This window comes from Adiantum capillus-veneris, chromosome 7 (genome assembly GCF_014529385.1).
Source record: "Adiantum capillus-veneris isolate H3 chromosome 7, ASM1452938v2, whole genome shotgun sequence".
In the NCBI taxonomy this organism is placed as follows: domain Eukaryota; kingdom Viridiplantae; phylum Streptophyta; class Polypodiopsida; order Polypodiales; family Pteridaceae; genus Adiantum; species Adiantum capillus-veneris.
Window position 1 is genome coordinate 130,605,708 of NC_140937.1, and position 18,501 is coordinate 130,624,208.

The window sequence follows — 18,501 nt, forward strand, 5'->3', positions numbered from 1 at the left end:
ACGACGGCAAGTGTAGAGCAGTGAGTGACACACCGCACCCTTGCTCTCTTTGAGCTTGCTAGGTTAGTTTGGTTGTGTGCTTGCAGCCATTTGTGGCTTGCACACAGTGCTCGGCAAGTCCCTAGCTCGGACACATGTGACAGAGACACATATTTTTGGCACTGCTACCAGGGAGTTGCCCTACACCAAGCTCGAGAAACACTTTGTGCCAGGAAGGTGCATGTGTGTGCTTTTGGTACAAGTCTATTAGGAATGGCATGAAAGTTTTGTTCTATTAAGCTCTGTTCGGTTCTATTAAGCCTCGTTAAGCTCTGTTCATTGGTTTGGTCAGCTCTATTTTAGTGTTGTTATGCACTGTGTTAGTTTTGTTTTGCAGTTTCATTTTGTCCTGGTTTTGCTAGGTCCACGCTCGCGATCGCTCAGTTTTGTGCGTGCACGTAGATTTGTGCACGGCCAGAGTGACACATAGCTTCATGTGCGTGTGGCTAGCAACCACATAGGCATATCTGAAAACCTTACCCTCAAATTCTTTTATTAAAAAAAACTGCACAAAAAAAGTACAAAAAGATTAAAAAAAGTTTTTTTTTTATATAAAGAGGAAAAGAAGAAAAATGTGTATTAAAAAGAATGATCGAGATCATTCCCCAAGCCCAAGCCAAAGTTCAAACGTGTGATGGCGAATAGACCACCTTTGGCCTGGACGGATTCACCTCGAGTTCCTGCATTGATGCTTGCCCCACCTGTTGAGCAACTATCGCAACACATGGTTTCTCCATGACATTGCCCAAATAAAGATGGCAGAGAAGCCCAAGTTGAGCCGTACAACGAGGAGACGACAAAATCGAGAGTGAGCCCAATAACAAAAAGAAGCGGAAGCTAAGGCCAAGAAATTGAAATACGCAGGTAAGGGACCGTATCGAGTGTGTGAAATTACCCCGCAAAGTACCATTCATGTGGAGACTCTAGATGGACTTGGAACCGTGGGATTCCTCAATGGGAGTAAATTCAAAAGATACTATGATCCCCTAAGCCAAGAGGAATTACGCGCCATCCATCAAAAGAAAGCAGCAAAAGAACAAGCTGAGTTCAAAAAGAAACAAGCCGGGATTGAAGCTTGAGAGCGACAACATCGTATTAGATGCCAACAAGAAGCCAATTTGTGCGTTACACATTCATTCCAAGTCGAAGTAGATGACGATTCTATAGACTATGAACCGCCTCTACGATACCCAATCGAGTTGAATAGCTCCTATGGGAAAGTACTATATAATGCATTATTGGACACAAGAGCTCAACATAATTTGTTATGCTATGGAGTGTGGTGTCAGCTAGGAAAACCACCCTTATCCACAAGTACCATCGAAGTCAATTGCTTCAATAAGAAGAAGACCACTGTTTTTGGAATCCTACACACTCCTGTCATTTTGACAATGGGAAGGTGGTTCAAAGATTTTTGGTCATGCCTGTTGGCACTATTGAGGATAACATAAATCTTGGGCGCACGTGGATGTCTGCAACTAAATGTAGTATTGATTGGGGAACCTGGAGTATCACGACACAAAGCCCAACTCTCAACCCTACCCCTCAAGCAACAATGCCTGAGATCGCCTCCAGAGGAATCACATAACAAAACATTGCAGATCCAAAAGGTTAAAGCATCCGTACATGTAGCACAAACCTCTAAAAATTCAACTTCCATGCCTAAAACAGAGAATGTGCACCCAGGAATCAATGTGTTTTGACAAGGGGAACATACAAATGGGTCCCTAAAGCTTCGTTAACGACCACATTTGATGCTCAATTTGGTTCAAAATAGAAGCATTGTAAGCGACGTCCCACTCGCCCCAAGAAATGTAAGAAAACATTACGTTGGATTCCTAAATGACTATTAGAAGCCCAAGGCTACTATGACGGAAATGATCAAATCTGGGTGCCTAAACGTAAATTGTGTTCTTCCTTCTCACCTATAGACCCATGTGAGTCGGATCCTGCAACTATGGAGCTGATTAAAGACCTCAGGCTAAGAGAGGGTTCCTCTCAAGTTGTAGGCCAATATTTATTTACGAGCTTCGTATCTAGAATGTGGAATGCAATGATTGCAAGACATGCTCAAGAGGGAAAGAGTAGGAAGCTTACAACTCTTTCGTTGGATACAAAGAGAAAATTCTCTCAAGCTGTATGCAAAAGGCTGTTCATGAGCTTCATGACTGTAATGTGGTCTTTTAGAATGCAATGTTTGTCAATTATTCCCAAGAGGAAAAGGGTGAGGAAGATTTTCATCGATTTCTTAAAATGTAGTCTCTTGAATGGCACTTTAGAACCCGGTCCTCGGAACACAATATTGCTGCTTGAGTGCACGAGAAAGACAAGGAGAAGTTGGCTCTCTACAAACGTCACGAGAGAGAGAAGGCAGAAGTGCCAATACATGGGGTTGGGGGGGGAAGGGGCGGTGGGGACATAGAAAACCATTGCATGGAGCCACACGTGCGAGAGAGAGAGATAGGTCGTGCACATGCCATCAAGAACCAATGGGTACCAATGCTATCAGTCGGCCTCCATCAACCTTCAACATGAGCACATACTTGGTGAGTACCTCCGATTGCACACAACGAGAAGTCAGTCCCACTAAAGGTGCAACTAAGATACAGGATTTCACGCAAACGGTAGGCAATCGGTGCAGAACAGCCACGAAGTGTTTGAAGTTCCAATAGCATTGATGAAGAGACGACTAATGAGTGCATGACTCCGACTTTAACCAGAGAATCTCGTTGAGATTCAGCTTTTTTGCACTCATATTAGTTCACATTTACATGTTCAAAATTGTCGGTGGACCAATGTGAAGGCCCACGAGTACTTATTTTAGGCAATCCAATAATTTCATACTCGCTGCATTTTAACGCTAAATCGGGACTAGACTCGTTCTTTCGCTCTCCCGTGTTCTTGTGTGCTCTCTCTGTGTGTGCGTACGAGAGAGCGAGAAACCATGGGTCTCACCTTCACCAAGCTCTTCCAGCGATTGTTCGCCAAGAAGGAGATGCGCATCTTGATGGTTGGTCTCGATGCTGCTGGAAAAACCACCATTCTCTACAAGCTCAAGCTTGGCGAGATCGTGACTACCATTCCAACCATAGGTTTTTTCTTTCTTCACTATTTGATCTGCGTTTTTTTGTCTGTAATTACACCATTGATTGTCTAGATGCATCCATTGCAGTTGATGTTAATACCGTAGGGTTAGGGTTATCTAAGGCTCCCGTGTAGTATTGTATTCGATCTCGGCTTTCTACTCTGGTGTTTTGTATCTTCCAAGCATGGGTGAACTGTGTCATTTGGTTTTGAAAGCTACACGAGATTGGAAGGGTTTGAGTGAAGCTCTTGTTTTGTGCACGCAGTCAAAAGATTCCGTCATTTTGGCTCTTGGAAGGTCTCATTTGGATATCAGATTCACCCTTTTTTGTATGTGCAGGGTTTAATGTTGAAACTGTGGAGTACAAGAACATCAGCTTCACAGTGTGGGATGTTGGAGGCCAAGATAAGGTACTTTGCTGGATGTTTCGTACTGTTGATGATTATGTTTCATCACTGCTTCTTTGAAGATAATGAGAGTTGTTTGTCGGATTGGATGATTATTGAGTGCTTTATGCAATTTTCCAGATTCGCCCTCTTTGGAGGCACTACTTCCAGAATACCCAAGGCCTGATCTTTGTCGTGGACAGTAATGACAGGGATCGTGTGGTGGAAGCTCGCGATGAACTTCATAGAATGCTTAATGAGGTGAGTCGCATTTCAGCCTCGATGCATTAAACCTGCATTTGCATTTAAGGAGTTTGCATTTTTCCACACATGCTTAAATATCTATTACATCCTAAGCTGGAATTAGTTCAATTTATTGAGACTTCAAGTGTGTAGGTCTGTGTTATCAAGGACAACCTGTGCTTACGTTGCCAAATTTCTTGGATGCCAGTTAAACAGTGATTTTCACGTTTCCCATGGTTTTAGATCATATGAGGATCTATGAGAATTGACATCTCAGGAAAATTGCTTTTAGTTTTAATGAATCGTGATGTACATTGTTTAACGCTTTGAAGTTGGGAATGTTCAGCCTGCAGAATAAGCAAGAAACATTTAATCAAGTATACAGGGCACTGAAATTCAGAATTTGGACTTGATAATCTTCCATTGGGTATGGCTTTGAGATTTGAAACTTGGAATTGCGAAGTGACAAAAGTCCGAATAATTGTGTGAGCAATTTAGAACGATGAGGGGATAACCTTATGATTAAGGATTTTCAGGGGTGTTGGTTGCACGTTTCATGTATTCTTAAATTTAAAGGGTCATTGACTGAAATGTGTGCTTGCAACTTTCTCTGCTTTGCAAAGCATTCGCAAGTTGGGAGCGTGAAGGGCAGATGGTTAGCGTTGCTTGCTATTGTCAATTTTGCTCCTTAGAAGCAACAAATTTATAGAAAAGGAATTGATAGTGGTTGAATGAAATGTGCTCGGTTTTCTCTAAAACAGAGAAGATTTTTTCTCCCTGATATTTGAAGTGCTTTTCTTTTCTTGCTTTCGTGCACTAAATAGACTTGCTTTTGCTTTTCTTTGCATTTTTCTTTTCCTTGAAAAGCATTTACTTTCATGCTTTTATTTTTATAATTTGCCTCTCTCTAGAGCATGAATGTGTGTTAATCTAAAAAAGTGCACAAGGATTCTGGGAAGTCGTTTTTTTGTTGTAGCTTTTGCAAGGCAAAGCCTATTAATAGTTCTTAGAGGAGGTAGGGCCATCAGATAACATGGGGACTCCAAAGGGTCAAGAGCATGAGAGTAGTGAGCTTTGTAGAGCATGGGACAAGGTGTTGCTAAGTTGGCTTTATCTGACAGAAAAATAATTCTAAATGAATTATTGGATTATAAGCGAGAGGATTTTCTCGCTTGGAATACCAAGGAAAAATAATTATAAATGGATTATTGGAATTTTAAGTGAGGATTTTTCTCACTGGAGACATTCGAGTACAGAGTATTCCTAGTGCGTCATTCGAGTAATAACGGGAGGATTGTGAAAGGGAATATCTGTAAGTTCACCAGGAACAGGTACTTTTGATGCTTCACATCGGATGGGTGATAGATGGGTAACAGGGAGCATCGGGAAGAAGTATCCGACCATCCGGGAACGGATATCTCTGATGCGTCATAGGAGGGGTGACATAGAGCATCGTGAAGGAGATTGTACTGTAAGTTCGGTAGAAAAGGACTAGGTGATTGGTATTCCTGATGCGTCACAAGGTGGGTGACGGGTACATCGGGAATGGGATATCCTTAGTCGAGAGGAAATTCTGAACTGTGTTAGAATTGTGCACAAGGAAAAGCAAGCACTTAAATGAAGATGGGTTCAAAGGAAACTTTGAGGAGAAAGAGATGCTTTCTAAGGAAGCGAAATAGCTTTTCAGGAAAGCAGATGCTTTCCCGCAAGGAAGTCTATGTCTGCATTGCCACCGTGCATGTGATTGCATCCAAGGACGCCTGGGAAGTACTGTGAAAGCATTGTTTTTAACTTATAAGGGTTTATTGAGTTTTTGGACAGATTCAAACCATTTTTAAAGGTGACCGACCGTCCACTTAATAAGTGGGCAGCCTATGATTAAATAAAGTAGTATAAACCAGCCAGCGATTTTTCTCTCTCTTTTTCTTGCAGAACAACGCAGCAAAAAAAAAAAAACCAGCGATTTATCTCTCTTTTTCTGGCAGAACAGTGCAGCAAAAAAAAAAAGCCGCGATCTCTACGCGAGTAGCCAATGCTCTGCTATCTTTGCCGTAGCAAGGGAGCTATAAAAGCATCACATGCCCTCACTCAGAGGAGGAGATCAGTTCTTGCAAGAAGAAGATGTTGCTGCAAATTTCATCCGCAAAGAAGTCGTTGCCGGTGATACCCATGGCTGCCCCAAGTGTACCAGATGTCACCAAGACCCAATGTACGAGTTCCCTCGCGAAGAAGTGCCTACATAGCGTGTTTTCATTGCGACAAGTTGCTGTTTTTCTCTGTTTTCAGCCCATAAACGTCGTAGACGGGGCTGATTTACGAGAAGGAACCCGAGAACACCTCTTTTGTGTGTAGGATTGGAAGAGAGGATTTTCTATGTAGAGATCTCTTCCGGGGAATTGCTTTTTGAGAACCGAGTTGCGTTTTGAGTGTCGAGACTTTGAAGGTAATGATTTTCATGTTATGAACTCGAAGTATTTGTTTGCAGGTGTACTTCCTCTTAGTGAGGGGAGTAGGAGCAGAGGAAGGCATGAGGAATCAGAGCCAGATCAGCCGAAGGGTTTTGTACCCAAGTTCGGGAAGTAGATCCACAGATCGGAGAGAGGTAGTCTCTCGAGTTGTGATCCGGAAGTTGAGATTCCCAAGTAAGGACTTCGCGTTCGCGAAAGCAGAGTTGTTTGTTCTGTGAGAAGAGGACTCTGGAAACAGAGTCGGAAAAGAGTTGCAGGGATGCCGTGCCCTGGGTCTGGAAGGTGAGATCCAGAGGCGAGAATCTTGGTTCTCGAGGATTTGGAATAAGGAACAGAAGTTCCTTGGAATAGGGTTTTGCCCTAGGAATAAGAAGCTGAGGCTTTTGGGAACCTTCAAGTCTTATTCTAGAACGAACGTGGTAATACGTTCGGCTCATGTGCTTGTATAGACGTCTCCTCGACTTCGCGTTCGCGAAAGCAGAGTTGTTTGTTCTGTGAGAAGAGGACTCTGGAAACAGAGTCGGAAAAGAGTTGCAGGGATGCCGTGCCCTGGGTCTGGAAGGTGAGATCCAGAGGCGAGAATCTTGGTTCTCGAGGATTTGGAATAAGGAACAGAAGTTCCTTGGAATAGGGTTTTGCCCTAGGAATAAGAAGCTGAGGCTTTTGGGAACCTTCAAGTCTTATTCTAGAACGAACGTGGTAATACGTTCGGTTCATGTGCTTGTATAGACGTCTCCTCAGTAATAAAGATACTATTACGGGGCCATCTTTTGGTCACCAGTACTGTGTCGATTTTCTCACTCTGTATCTCTCTCTCTCTTTCTATCTATCTCTCTCTATATCCTCTGGCTTCAGTAATAAGTGATAAATCCTATTTATCCGAGTCTATTTTATATTGCTATGTGACAGTGGTATTAGATCATGGTCTCCTCACTATCTCTGTTAAGGAGGACGAATATGGGAAGATACGGGAAGAAGCCATGAGAAGCCAAGAGAGAAGTATGCAGGCGGAACACTAAGTCCTGCAGGAAAAAGCTCACAGAGTGGTAAAATTTTTCTCTCTGCAAGAAGATGACACAAGACTTGGGATTCTCTAAGAAGGCGACAAGAGCATGATGCTCAAGAATCTAGAGAATCCGAGGAGCGGAATGCTCAAGATACTTCAGAACTCAGAAAATATCCACGAACATCAATCCAGAATCATAGCCAAGAAATTCCTTTATTTCGGGAAGGATATGAAGAAGGTCTCTAGACCTAGGAACACTCCAGTCAAGTTTGATACCTTTGACGGTCGGGAAGATGTCCTGAAATCTACTGTTTTCATTCGACAGTTTGAAGTTACCTTTGCAAACGGCAATTTCTGAGAAGTGTCGAAGGTGAGGCATGTGACCAAACATCTCAAGGGGGATTGCAAGTACTTGGTGGTATACCAAAGCTCTGCAAGGAACTTACAACAAGACTTGGATTCAATTCAAGGCTGAATTTTTCGACAAATTTTTTCCTCTACGCTTTGAGGAAGGCATCCAAGAACATTGGGATCGGTTTGCCCAATAGGAACACGAGCGAGTCAAAGCAAGTAGTGGAAAACACTGCGTGGTAATAACTTGCAAGAGGAAAAGATTGAAAAGAAGTGCAACCGTGCATAAGGAATCTTTGGACTAGAACCGTTCGTCTACGTTGAGCGACGGCTTGGAACAAGAATCTTCTTTAATGTGATCGCAAACTCTGTTTGTGGAAGAAAGACATCGAGCTTAATACTCTATAACTTGGGCATTTCCTATGTGGGAGGACACAAGAGGTTTAATCCCTCAGGACTAACAACGCAGGATTATGCGCAAGGACACAGACCTAGATTAATTTCTACGAGGATTTCTCGGGATTGAGAAGGTGAAAGTGAGTTAACAGATTCTCGGATGAGGAAACTACCGATTTGTTGAAAAGACGCTAATAAGGAGTTCTTACATGGCTCGTAAGTTTGATGATTGGTAAAGGATATCCTCGAGGTTGTAACAAACTGCTGACGTGTCAAAGCCTAAAGAATGGAGTCAGCGTATAGATGTGGCCGAGGGGCCTAAACCCTAATTTTTGCTAGGAACCCTCCCCCTAAAACCTGCAAACCCTAATTTTGAAAACCCTCACCCTAAAACCCGCAAACCCTAATTTTGGAAACCCTAAGCCTAAAATTGCAGAAACCCTAACCCTAACCCTAAGGTAGCAGACAGATTCCGAAAATTGCGTTGACATGATAACGTGGTGGGCTGTACGGATTTTCGCGTTTTGCGTTGGTCGATGACGTGGCAGGTTGTACGGATTTTTCGTAAATTGCGTTGGCAGCTTTTTGGCTTTGCGTTTGAACCAGAAGCTTTTGAGTTTTAAAGGCTTTTTACTATAACTGCTTTTTAGGCCAAGGGCCTTTAAATATGAGGCTAGGGCTCATTCTCTGGCATGCTTCTTGGAGAAGGTGTAGGTAGAGTCTGGAGTACCGGCTTGTACTGTGCTGATGCAATACAAAGAAATACCGAAAGAGGCGCCAAGGTTTGGGGCCAATACTCTTTCGGGTGGAATTCCGCCACTCCGTGTCACGTGCCGTCTCTCTCTCTCTCTCTCTCTCTCTCTTAGTTAAGTTGTTAAAGAAGTGCTAAAGGTCTGTTCAGTCTGTTCTTTTCTATTGGCACGTGGTGCCCGCCTTGTGAGAGTGGTATCAGAGCATCAGGCGTGTGCTTTTCTGAAAGCATACCGGTCCCACAAAAGAGTAGACAGAGCTTTATTTGAGGATATCTTCGCCCTCCAACCCGGACTTATTAGCCACTCCCACCCTTACTTCATCGTGCATCGGGTGCTCTCTCGTCTTCACCGCTCATGTCTTACAGGGCATAAGCCAATTAAGATCACTTGCAAGAGAAGGATCCAGATTTGTTTCAAGTCACTATTTTTCTCCGAAGCAGTGCCATGCAGATGTTGATGTCTACAGCTACCAAGCAGCATACTCCAAATACTTGGCAAGCTTTCAAGAAAATTTTTACCCGAAGTTATATGGTTCCTCAGATCTTCCTTCGGAGTGCCACTTCTGGCAGAGTGGGGTATCCTAAAATGCTTGCCATGGAAACCCTAATAGATTATAACTTGAAGTTTCTCGACATCTCTCAGTAGATGTCTCTTCTAGTTGATAACCTTGGAGGTTCGGTGTGATTGCTATCTCTTGGGACTACCATCGCCGCCAAAGCAACTCTGTTTGTCCAAGAGCTGACGGACCATGCTGTGCTCGGCTACGACCTCATGGAAGGAACCTAACCCTAATTTTTGGTGCAGGTTTCAAGATGGAAAGTCAGTCGACTTTTCAAGCTTGATTGATGTCGAGATTGCTTTTTAAGTTTGAGTTCTGTTTGATCTTGTTTGGTGATCCTGTTTGGAATTTGTTTGAAATTGATGGTATGTGTTTTGAACCTGTTTTGGTGCCGATTTGAATTGTTTGACTTTGGTTTGATATTGGTTTCAATGATTGGTGATTTTACTCCCGGGTTGAGAAGTGAGAAAAACTGTTTTGGTATTGTTTGAACCTCGGAACGATGTAGGCCGATGCTTGGGGAGCGTTTCGTTGTATGTTTGAAAACCTCCGAACGACACACGCCGATGCCTGGGGAGCGTTTGGTTGTATGCTTGTAAAATAATTGTTGTTGTGACTCCTGGCCCGGACCTGGATGGTTATGCGGGAGGAGTATTAAGAAGTCTGAGCAGTGTGTTACTCTCAGCACCTCCAAACGACCCAGGCTGCGGTCTGAGGGGCATTTGGTTGTAAAAGGCCTCTATATCTCCCGGCCCGGACCTTTTTAGGTTATGCGGGAGGAGTGATGAGGGAGTCGTTGAATATCTCCCGGCCCGGACCTTGTTAGGTTATGCAGGAGGAGTGTTCATCGGCGGCTTTATGTTTTTATGTCTTGTAACATGCATATGTGAGTATTTGTGTTGCATTGTGATGTGCCAACCATTGAATATTCCTAATTGGATGAGATTGCTTGGGTATGTAATTTTAGTGCATCAAGACACCCGTGGAAGATCAATACGGTCTGGGTGTGATGGCTAATTTTATTACGTTGGAATATCAAGAGTTCCGATCTGGACGAAAGGAGAAGCTAACTCCTCGATCAAAACAGCCGAATGGAGAAGCTAACTCCTTGATAAAAAGAGCAGAAAGGAGAAGCTAACTCCTTGATCAAAAGAGCAAACTGATTGTCCCTCAGAATGACCCTCGGAAATTTTTTGAACTAACTTGAGCTGTTTTGCAGGTATGCTGTAATCGCGGACGATTACTCTCTTTCAAGAAGGGGAGATGTAACAAACTGCTGATGTGTCAAAGCCTAAAGAATGGAGTCAACGTACAGATGTGGCCGAGGGGCCTAAACCCTAACTGTTGAAACCCTAACCCTAAAACCTGCAAACCCTAATTTTGAAAACCCTAACCCTAAAACCTGCAAACCCTAATTTTGGAAACCCTAACCCTAAAATTGCACAAACTCTAACCCTAACCCTAAGGCAGCAGACAGATTTCGAAAATTGCGTTGACATGATGACGTGGCAGGCTGTACGGATTTTCGCGTTTTGCGTTGGTTGATGACGTGGCAGGCTGTACAGATTTTCGTAAATTGCGCTGGCAGCTTTTTGGCTTTGCTTTTGAACCAGAAGCTTTTGAGTTTTAAAGGCTTTTTACTATAACTGCTTTTTAGGCCAAGGGCCTTTAAATATGAGGCTTTTTACTATAACTGCTTATTAGGCCAAGGGCTCATTCTCTGGCATGCTTCCTGGAGAAGGTGCAGAGTCTGGAGTACCGGCTTGTACTGTGTTGATGCAATATAAAGAAATACCGAAAGGGGCGCCAAGGTTTGGGGCCAATACTCTCTGGGGTGGAATTCCGCCACTCCGTGTCGCGTGTCGTCTCTCTCTCTCTCTCTCTTTTAGTTCAGTTGTTAATGAAGTGCTAAAGGTCTGTTTAGTCTGTTCTTTTCTATTGGCACGTGGTGCTTGCCTTGTGACAGAGGTACTAGAGGAAGGACATGAACTGGTAAGGTAAGTATTGAATTATTAATTATTGAATTTTTGAAATTTTTTTGAGAAACGACTAGCTCAACTCACCATTGAGCAAGATTTGGAATTTTTCCGGTTTCTCTCCGGCAAGTTTAGTTGGACCTCTACAGTTGAGGACAACTGTTTATAAGTGAGAGGGATGTTGCTAAATTGGCTTTATCTGATAGAAAAATAATTCTAAATGATTTATTGGATTTATAAGTGAGAGGGTTTTCTCGCTTGGAATACCAAGGAAAAATAGTTCTAAATGGATTATTGGAATTTTCAGTGAGAGGGTTTTTCTCATTGGAGACATCCAAGTACAGAGTATTCCTAGTGCGTCATTCAGAGTAATGACGGGAGACTGTGAAAGGGAATATTTGTAAGTCCACCAGGAATATTTGTAAGTCCACCAGGAACGGGTACTTCTGATGCGTCACATTGGATGGGTGACAGGGAGCATCGGGAAGAAGTATCCAACCATCCGGGAATGGACATCTCTGATGCGTCATAGGAGGGGTGACAGAGCATCGTGAAGGAGATTGTACCGTAAGTTCGGTAGTAAAGGACTAGGTGATGGGTATTCCTGATGCGTCACAAGATGGGTGACGGGTGCATCGGAAAGGGGATATCCATAGTCGAGAGGAAATTCCGAACTGTGTTAGAATTGTGCACAAGGAAAAGCAAGCACTTGAATGAAGATGGGTTCAAAGGAAACTTTGAGGAAAAACAGATGCTTTCTAAGAAAGGGGAATTGCTTTTCGAGAAAGCAGATGCTTTCCCGCGAGGGAGTCTGCATTGCAACTGTTCAAGTGATTGCATCCAGGGACACTTGGGAAGTGCTGTCAAAGCATTGTTTTTAACTTATAAGGTTTTATTGAGTTTTTGGACAGATTCAGACCATTTTTAAAGGTGACCGGCCGCCCACTTAATAAGTGGATAGCCTAAAAACTAGCCAGCGATTTCTCTCTTTTTTTGGCAGAACACCGCAGCCAAAAAAAAAAAAAAACAAAACGACCGCGATCACTACGCGAGCAACCAATGCCTTGCTATCTTTGCCGTGTCCAGGGAGCTATAAAAGCATGACATGTCCTCACTCAGAGGAGGAGATCAGTTCTTGCAAGAAGAAGATGTTGCTGCAAATTTCATCTGCAAAGAAGATGTTGCCGGTGATACCCATGGTTGCCCCAAGTGTACCAGATGTCGCCAAGACCAAGTGCACGAGTTTCCTCGCGAAGAAGTGCCTACGGAGCGTGTTTCCATCGCGACAAGTTGCTGTTTTTCTCTGTTTTCAGCCCATAAACGTCGTAGCTAGGGCTGATTTATGAGAAGGAACCTGAGAACATATCTCTTTTGTGTGTAGGATTGGAAGAGAGGATTTTCTATGTAGAGATCTCTTCCGGGGTATTCCTTTTGAGAACCGAGTTGCGTTTTGAGCGTCGAGACTTTGAAGGTAAACGATTTTCATGTTATGAACTTGGAGTATTTGTTTGCAGGTGTACTTCCTCTTAGTGAGGGAGTAGGAGCAGAGGAAGGCATGAGCCTCTGCAGGCGAAAGCGCTCTGAGGAATTAGAGCCAGATCAACCCCAGGGTTTCTTACCCAAGTTTGGGAAGTAGATCCACGGATCGGAGAGAGGTAGTCTCTCGAGTTGTGATCCGGAAGTTGAGATTCCCAAGTAAGGACTTCGTGTCCGGGAAAGCAGAGTTGTTCTGCGAGAAGAGGACTTTGGAAACAGAGTCGGAAAAGAGTTGCAGGGATGTCGTGCCCTGAGTCTGGAAGGTGAGATCCAGAGGCGAGAACCTTGGTTCTCGAGGATTTGGAATAAGGAACAGAAGTTCCTTGGAATAGGGTTTTGCCCTAGGAATAGGAAGCTGAGGCTTCTGGGAACCATCAAGTCTTATTCTAGAACGAACGTGGTAATACGTTCGGTTCAAGTGCTTGTATAGACTTCTCCTCAGTAATAAAGATACTATTACTGGGGGGACCTGCCCATCTTTTGGTCCCCAGTACTGTGTGAATCTTCTCTCTCTCTCTCTCTCTCTATCTATTTCTCTCTATATCCTTTCGCTTCGGTAATAAGTGATAAATCTTATTTATCCGAGTCTATTTTATATTGCTATGCGCTCCCGTTTGTGACACAAAATGCAAGGTTAAGAGTCCTTGATCTTCTTTGACAACGGTGCCAAAGGCAATTCCATAGTAGTGAGCTTTTTAGGAGGTGGTGTGATTGTCCTCATAACAAAATTGGAGTGAGTGAAAGAGCCAAGGGGGGTGAAAACAGGGGCAACTAAGGGAGAGTTGATCTTGGAGGCTAGGGGGTGCTCAATGTTGCCCATGGGAGGAGAAGGAGAGGGTGGTGGTAGGGGAAAATTGGTTGGCAGTAGTGAGAGGATAGGGCGTGGGTGGGAAGGTGGCAGTAACAGCAGGGCAGAGCAGGTTGACCGTCGATTGCGAGAGGGTGGGAAGAGTTGGTGGTGGTAACTTGGTGGAGTGGGGAAAAGAAAACTCACTTGAAACTCACTTCGGTGATCTCGCTTCATTACCGTCCTTGACAACCACTTTACATATTTTCTTGTCTTTTTTTCTGGCATATCATTGAACTCCCAAAGGTGAGTAAACACCTCACTTCTTCTCTTCATGAACTATACACCTACCTTCCTTGTATGGTCATTAATGAAGGTAACGCAACCTGCATTTATCCATAAATGCAATCCTTGCATGACCCCATACATTCGAACGCACTTTCTCGAGGAGATTTTTGCTGACATGCTTATCATGAGGAAACGATGCATTTGTTTACATTCCAAACTGACAAGCCACACAAACCTTAAGCATTTTAACCACTGACAAACTGTCACAAACAGGAGCGCATAACAATATAAATTATACTCGGATAAGTAGAGTTTATCACTTAGTGCTGAATCCAGAGGAATTCATAACAATATAAATTATACTCGGATAAGTAGAATTAATCACTTAATGTTGAAGCCAGAGGATATAGAGAGAAATAGAGAGCGAGAAGACCGACATAGTTCTGAGGACTAGAAGATAGGCTGGCCTCCCTCGGTAATAGTATCTTTATTACTGAGGAGAAGTCTATATAAGCACTTGAACCGAACGTATTACCACGTTCGTTCTAGAATAACTTCAAATAAGACTCAATGGTTCCGGGAAGCCTCGGCTTCCTATTCCTAGGGTAAAGCCCTATTCCAAGGAACTTCCATTATCTATTCCAAATCCTCAAGAACCAATGTTTTCACCTCTGGATCTCAGCTTCTAGGCTCAAGGCATGGTATCCCTGCAACTCTTTTCCGACTCTGTTCCCAGAGTCTTCTTCCTGCAGAATAACTTCGCTTTCTCGGATACGAAGTCCTTTCTTGGGAATCTCAACTTCCGATCCCCCCCCCCCCCCCCCCGGTAATAGTATCTTTATTACTGAGGAGAAGTCTATACAAGCACTTGAATCGAACGTATTACCACGTTCGTTCTAGAATAACTTCAAGTAAGACTCAATGGTTCCGGGAAGCTTTGGCTTCCTATTCCTAGGGTAAAACCCTATTCTAAGGAACTTCCATTATCTATTCCAAATCCTCGAGAACCAATGTTTTCACCTCTGGATCTCAGCTTCTAGATTCAAGGCATGGTATCCCGGCAACTCTTTTCCGACTCTGTTCCCGGAGTCTTCTTCCTGCAGAATAACTCCGCTGTCTCGGATACGAAGTCCTTTCGTGGGAATCTCAACTTCCGGATAACAACTCGAGAGTTTACCTCTCTCTGATCCGTGGATCCACTCCCAAAGCTTAGGGTGTGAAACCCTGGGGCTGGTGTGGCTCTAGTTCCGCTTTTCTCCTATAGAGGCTTATATCTTCCTCTGCTCCTACTCCCTTGTAAAGAGGAAGTACACCTGCAAACAAATACTCAGAGATCATAACATGAAAAACGTTAACTTCAAAAGTCTCGAAGCTTGAAACGCAACTTGGTTCTCGGAAAGCAATTTCTGTGCACATAGAATCCTCTCTTCCAATCCTACACACAGAAAAGGTGCTCTAAGTTCCTTCTCGTAAATCAGCCTGTCTATGACGTTTATGGGCTGAATAGTGAAAACAGCGATGGAACTCGTGCCGTAGGCACTTCTTCATGATGAAACTCGCATACTTGGTCCTCGCGACTTCTCGTGCACTTGGGGCAGCCATGAGGGTCATCGGAGGCATCATCTTCGTCGTTGAAATCTGCAGCAGCCCCATCTTGTAGCTAGCGTTGGCCTTTCTTGCCTCCATGTGAGTGAAAGAGAGTGCACTTTTTATTGCTCCTGGCAGCCGGCATGAATAGGGCCTCTAGTTGCTTTTTCCCTTCAAAAATAGAGCAGATAGGGGCGCCTCAATCAAGGAGATAGATAGATAGATTGAATTATCGTCCACGGAGGTCAGATATGACCCATGGGACCAAAAACAAACATTACAACCACTTCTTCTAAGTGAGGGCAATCGATACATATCAGTTAAGGATTGAGGGTCCAGCAAAAGAAAAAGCAAAGTCTAAGGGGGGTCCTGTGGGGCAGGAGCAGGGGCCGGTTTAGGAGTTCGAAACTCCTGGATGATGGCCTTCCCTCTGCGGTCTACTGCCCACTTGCCTTTGGCTCGTGCTTCACGCACTTTTTTCAGCTCTTCGCCTTTGTGCTTGATTTGTGTCGGGGTGAGTTCTTCGGCGATCCAAAATTCGGTGTCTCTAAGGAGACGCGATTGCTGGAGTAGTCGGAGCCGTTCCTCTTTGTCTTTGAACTCAAGAATGGCATGTCCACTAGGTGTGCGCTTGGTGTTGAATTTGTTGACGATACATTCTACCGCATCATAGTCGACATGGACCGGTTTAAGAGTTTCGTTGAGGAGGTCGATTAATTTGCAGAAATCTTGTTTGCACTCGTCCCATGCTTGGGGCAGTCCTCCAATGCGAAGCTTGAGGGCATTCTCTTCTTGAAGTTGATGTTCCCGCAGTTCTGTCTTCACACAAGTTTCCACTTTGGCAAGTGCAATCGTGTGCGCTTGAGTGACTTTTTCTTTGACTTCCTTCACTTTGTCTGTTGTGAGGCCGACCATGGAGTCAAAGCGTGCCTCGAGCGTGCTAAGGCGCCCTTTGAGGTCGCGGTTTTCTTCCATGACCATGTCGAGAGCAGCTTGCAATTGTCCGATGCGATCTGTTTTGCTCGGGACTGTCAAGACAGCGGCAAAGCTAGCCCGGTCTCTCCCCGATGCTTTTGTGCTGTTGGTCGCCATCCTCTCACTTGCTGAAGATGGCTTTGGTGAGAACATTCTCTCCAAATGCTCAAATGCTCACACGTAGGGATTAGAGCTTGAGTTTTGAGGCACGGGTCGGCAAGCCGAACCAGAAAAAACCAGAATCAGGGCGAGAGAGAGAGAGAGAGAGAGAGAGAGAGAGAGAGAGAGAGAGAGAGAGAGAGAGAGAGAGAGAGAGAGAGAGAGAGAGAGAGAGATCGTTTTTGCTCTTGCCAGAATAGAGAGAGAAAGGGGTGCTGGATTTTGTTGTTTTAATTGCTAGGTGGCTGCCCGCTTATTAATATTAAGTGGGCGGCCAGCCTGTTTTTAAAAATGGTCTAAACCTGCTTAAAAACTCAATAAATCCTTACAAGCTGAAAACAATGCTACAACACTTCTTAGGCTTCCTTGGATGCAACCAATGCAGACATAGACTTCCTCGCGGGAAAGCATTTGCTTTCCCTAAAAGCAACCCGCTGTCTCAGAAAGCAATCGTATTTCCTCAAAGTTTCCTCTGAACCCATCTTCATTCAAGTGCTTGCTCATCCCTGTGCCCAAATCTAACACTATTCGGAATTTCCTCCCGATTGTGGAATGTTCTCTTTTTGATGCTCCCCGTCACCCACCTTGTGACGCATCAAGAATACCCCTCACCTTTCTATGACGCATCAGAGATGTCCATTCTCGGATGGTCGAATACTTCTTTCCGATGCTCTCGATCACCCATCCGATTTGACGCATCAGAAGTACCCGTTCTTGGCGGCCTTACATATATTCCCGTTCACAGTGCTCTCGTCATTACTGTCACAAGACGGGCACCACGTGCCAATAGAAAAGAACAGACTGAACAAACTTTTAGCACTTCAATAACAATTGAACTGAGAGAGAGAGAGAGACGACACGCGACAGGGAGTGGCGGAATTCCACCCGAAAGAGTATTGGCCCCAAACCTTGGCGCCCCTTTCGGTATTTCTTTATATTGCATCAACACAATACAAGCCGGTACTCCAGACTCTGCACCTTCTCTAGGAAGCATGCCAGAGAATGAGCCCTAACCTCATATTTAAAGGCCCTTGGCCTGAAAAGCAGTTACAGTAAAAAGCCTTTAAAACTCAAAAGCTTCTGGTCCAAAAAGCAATGCCAAAAGCTGTCAACGTAATTTACGGAAATCCGTACAGCCTGCCACGTCATCATCCCAACGCAATTTTCAAAAATCTGCCACGTCATAAGTTTTTGGCGTGTGTCCGGATCTTGCTTTATTTTCTTCCTTTATGTCACTTGGGGCCCCATCGAACGAGGTCCCCATAAGTTGGTAGGACTTCTTCTGTTACTTGTTCTTCTTAGGGTTTAGGCCCCTCGGCCACATTTGTAAGTGGACTCCATTCTTTAGGGTTTTGCCACGTTAGCAGTTTATTACAATTACACTGAATGACGCACTTGAAATATCTGTACTCTGATGTCTCCAATGAGAAAAACCTTCACTTAAAATTCCAATAATTCATTTAGATTTTTTTTGTGTCAAATAAAGCCAATATAGCAACATCCCTCTCACTTATAAACAGTTGTGCTCAACTGTAAAGGTCCAACTGAATTGCCAGGGAGAAACCGGAAAGATTCCAAATCTTGCTCAATGGTGAGTTGAGTTGGTCTTTTCTTAAAAGAGAAACAAAAAATTTAAATTAAACAAAAATTCAATAATTCAATACTTATCTTATTGGTTCATGTCCTTCCTCTAGTATGTCACGAGGACGTGGCAGCTGTTAACTATGTCATGAGGACGTGGCAACTGCTAACCTTAGTTGTTGGTTTCTTTCCAATGATTTTTGTTTTATTTTTGAGACCCTCTTTTTGAAGTAGCTAACGGTCAGACATTGTATGGCCAATGTGAACGGTAGTTTCACCCGCAGAGGGGAAGTGGTCGGCATTGGAATTCGAATAGTAAGAGGATGT

The 18,501-nt window shown here is 43.9% G+C and overlaps 1 protein-coding gene across 1 annotated transcript in view; it reads left to right on the forward strand.

Moving 5' to 3' along the window:
- Nucleotides 1–2,897: 2,897 nt before the first annotated feature.
- LOC147454627 (ADP-ribosylation factor 1-like) overlaps nt 2,898–18,501 on the forward strand; it is a 42,770-nt gene continuing 27,166 nt past the window's right edge. Inside the window, exons 1-3 of the mRNA XM_086516512.1 lie at nt 2,898–3,131; nt 3,464–3,534; nt 3,652–3,771. Of these exons, the coding sequence (XP_086372638.1) occupies nt 2,984–3,131; nt 3,464–3,534; nt 3,652–3,771 (339 nt within the window). The 5' untranslated portion in view covers nt 2,898–2,983. The remainder of the gene's footprint in view (nt 3,132–3,463; nt 3,535–3,651; nt 3,772–18,501) is intronic.